Genomic DNA, 4,004 nt, shown 5'->3' with positions numbered 1-4,004 from the left:
ATATATTTGGAGGTGGTCGCTTGTACAGGTGATTGACTTATGCAGGTGGCAGTGTATATTTATAGAAACAAAGAGTAAGCTCGTGCTTCGCTTGTACTGCCACCTGGCTGATCATGCATGTGCTGCTGCTGCTGCTTGCTGTTTGCTGCTGTTTGCTCTAGTCTTAGTGTATGCCGCCTGCTCTTTCAAGTCTTTGCGCTCAATGCCACTGCCACTGTGGCGTGTTATGTCGTGTGAATTGTCACTGTGTCCTTTTATTTGGTGTAAATTGCCACTTTGTCGTCTCATGCGAAGTGTCACTGTGTCATCATATCTTGCGATGTGTCTCTATGGCAAAATGTCACTGTCATGTGATGCGAAATGTCACTGTGTCGTTTCATGCGAAGTGTCACTGTGTCATCATATCTTGCTATGTGTCTCTGTGGCAAAATGTCACTGTCGTGTGATGCGAAATGTCACTGTGTCGTTTCAATGGAAGTGTCACTGTGTCATCATATCTTGCGATGTGCCTCTGTGGCGATATAATGTCACTATAATGCCTTGTCTTGCGATGCGTCTTTGTGTACCATATATTTTGCAATGTGCCTCTGTGGCGATATAATTATAATGTCACTCTGCTGCGTCTTTGCACCATCATAATCCTGCGATGCGTGTTCGTGGCGATGTATTAGATTTTTTGTCTTGCGATGTGCCACTGTGTCATAAGTATAGAATTGCGATGCGTGTCTTGTTGCACTGTGTCACTGTGTCATAAGTATCCTGCGATGCGTGTCTTGTTGCGCTGTGTCACTGTGTCATAAGTATCCTGCGATGCGTGTCTTTGTGACTGTATGTCACTATGTGTCGAGTGTGACGTGTGGTACGTGGCTCGTGATCTCTGAGGCGTCACTTAATTATTGTCTTATAATCTTTACAGGTTGTCGCCGACGTGATTGGGCGCTATATAAGATTATAATGCTGTGGCGAGCTCTGCATTTCTGCGCATGCCAAAGTATTTTTGTTTGTCTGTGTATAATATATGTGTCTGTCTGTGTATTTGTGTGTCTGTTTGTCTGTCTATGCATGTGTGTGTCTGTCTGTCTGTCTGTATATATGTGTGTCTGTGTCTGTTTGTGTATGCGTCTGTGTCTGTCTATGTATGTATGTGTGTGTTTGTTTGTGCATGCGTGTGAGCGTGCGTGCGCGCGCGCGTGGGTAAGTCACGTGAGCTTGCTCTGCCTCGGATGACAAGCGCTCAGGTTCCCTCTCTCTCTCTCTCTGTTTCTCCCTCCCGCTGCGCATGCGCCACCGGCGTGGGGAGCAGTGACGACTTCCGGCGGAGAAGTCTGTCCGACAGCCAGGCCCGGCCGTCTCGCAGAAGGTGAGACCCCCCTGAAACACACTCTACCTGCACGCTACACGCTACACACTACACGCGTTAGGTTGCTGTGTACTACTATGTAGTAGCAGTAACCTACCTCACGGCACATGCGTGGGTGGTTGGAGGGTGCTCTGTCCTCCTGTTTCTGTTAACAAGGGGGTCACGTGTTTTCATGTCTGTTACTATGGGCACGTGCGTTTTTCATTCCAGTTACCATGGGGAAGAGTGTTCTGTCTTTCTGTTACCAAGGGAACGCGTGTTATCTGTCTTCCTGTTACCATGGAAACGCGTATTATATGCATTTCTGTTACCTAGGGGACGTTTTCTGTCTCCCTGTTACCTTGGAGACGAGCATTCTGTCTTCCTGTTACCACGAGGACGCATGATATCCGCCTTTCTGTTACCAAGGGAACGCGTGTTATCTGTCTTTCCGTTATCACGAGGACGCATGCTATCTGTCTTTCTGTTACCATGGAGGCCTGTTATCTGCATTCCTGTTACCATGGGGTCGCCTGAAATCGGTCTTCCTGTTACCGTGGAAACGCGTGTTCTGTTTTCTTGTTACCATGGGATCACATGTTATCTGTCTTCCTTTTGCCTTGGGAACGCGTGTTGTCTTCTACCCAGTTACCATGGGGACGCGTGTTATCTGCCTTCCAGTTACCGTGGGGACGCGTGTTATCTGCCTTCCAGTTACCATGGGGACGCGTATTATCTGCCTTCCAGTTACCATGGGGACGCGTGTTATCTGCGTTCCAGTTACCATGGGGACGCGTGTTATCTGCCTTCCAGTTACCATGGGGACGCGTGTTATCTGCCTTCCAGTTACCATGGGGACGCGTATTATCTGCCTTCCAGTTACCATGGGGACGCGTGTTATCTGTCTTCCAGTTACCATGGGGACGCGTGTTATCTGCCTTCCAGTTGCCATGGGGACGCGTGTTATCTGTCTTTTTCGTGGGTGGTTGACGGGTGCTCTGGTGTGGTTTGCTTCTTCTTTCCTATCAAACATCTATCGTTCTTATCTCCCCTTCTTCTTTTTTTTTTGTCTGTTACTCTCTTGTAACACCTCTAATCTTCTGGCGCTCATATGACCTTCTGCAGTTGCGAGCGCCGTAAAACCTCTACTAAAACAAAAAAGCCAGGCAGGGTATAGGCCACATATTACAAGCTCCTTCCATTTATCTCTGTCCTTGGCCATTCTTCCTAGCTCGTTCCAAATGAGATTCATCTCTCTTATACATGCCCCTTTCCACACATCTCCTCCGTGTTTCCCGTGGCCTACCCCTTCCTCGTGCTCCTTGTGGGTTCCACTGCAGTGACTGTCTTGTGATGTTTCCGCTGGGCTTTCTGAGGGTGTGTCCCATCCATCGCCACTTTCTTAGTCCTATGTCTACTTCTATATATATACATTATATCCTTTTGTCCTGTCCTTTCCCACAGCTCTTTATTTCTTATTCTATCCTGCCGCTTAATTCTTAGGGTACTCCTCACACATCTGTTAATGAAAGTCTGGACTTCATTCAGTACTGTGCTGGTTTCAATTGGGGACATAACACGTTTACTCCAAAGAAGCGTTGCTCTATGTCATGAAATGTAATGAACTCCCATTAAACTTTTATCGTCCCGATCTCTCCTCCTTCTTTTTTGTGTTTGTTAACTCTCTTGTAACACCTCTAATCTTCGGCACTTACATGACCTTATTGTGTTGCAAGTGCCGTATATATAAATAACTCTTGCTTAAACTAAAGTGACCCGCTGTATGTCATGACTGCTGTATGTCATGACCTGCTGTATGTCATGACCTGCTGTATGTATGTCAACACTGTCGTGTTTCGTGAAACGGGCCGGCGTCCATGGTGTAGTGGCTCGGTACTTCGCCGTCAACGCAGAAGACCCGAGTTCGATTCCCGTGTGGAGATTTTTATTAATTGAGTATCTGCGTCTTTTTGCTGGGACGAAGTATCACCACTGGGAGGGTCAAAGCCTGCCTTCTAAATGATCTAATTTGTGGACTTAAAAAACTTTCGATTTAAAAAGTACTTGTGAGTTTATTATATATCATATTGTTTTTAAGCCCAACAAATAGTTAAAAAGACCTGTTAACTTCCCAGATTAAGACTGTTCGGGACTCGATCAGTGTTTGTGAAACATGAGGTACTCGAGTTGTGCAGGGTAACGCACACACACATACATGCACACACACACACACACACACACACACACACACACACACACACACACACACACACACTTAATCACTCACACTCTCACACCCACAAACACACACACTCACTCCCACACTCCTTCACTCACACACACTCACTCCCACACACCCTCACACTCACTCACTCACACACACTCACATTCACTCTCTCACTCACTCCCACACACCCTCACACTCACTCACTCACACACACTCACATTCACTCTCTCACTCACCCACTCACTCGACGGCGAGCACGTGCGCTGGTCGCGTGGGATGTATGTCGAGGTAGAGCGCCTGTCGAGCGGGAGTCAGGGAGTTGGACAACGGAAGCGATCAGGTCGTAAATCGATATAATATATATAGGCCATCGAGGACGATGTAGCTGGCCATAGATTGCTCGAGTGCGCTCACACGCACCAAAAAACAACAACAAAC

At 47.2% G+C, this 4,004-nt stretch overlaps 1 protein-coding gene across 1 annotated transcript in view; it reads left to right on the top strand.

Moving 5' to 3' along the window:
* LOC101862124 (mitogen-activated protein kinase kinase kinase 5) overlaps positions 1 to 4,004 on the top strand; it is a gene marked incomplete at its 3' end in the record, with an annotated part of 90,971 nt that overhangs the window by 56,803 nt on the left and 30,164 nt on the right. Inside the window, 1 exon segment of the mRNA XM_013084857.2 lies at positions 1,304 to 1,360. Coding sequence (XP_012940311.1) covers positions 1,304 to 1,360 — 57 coding nt within the window.

Source organism: Aplysia californica, unplaced genomic scaffold (assembly GCF_000002075.1).
Source record: "Aplysia californica isolate F4 #8 unplaced genomic scaffold, AplCal3.0 scaffold00323, whole genome shotgun sequence".
Lineage (NCBI taxonomy): Eukaryota > Metazoa > Mollusca > Gastropoda > Aplysiida > Aplysiidae > Aplysia > Aplysia californica.
The sequence above is the reverse complement of the archived record's forward strand: the minus strand, read 5'-3'. Positions and strand labels throughout refer to the sequence as shown.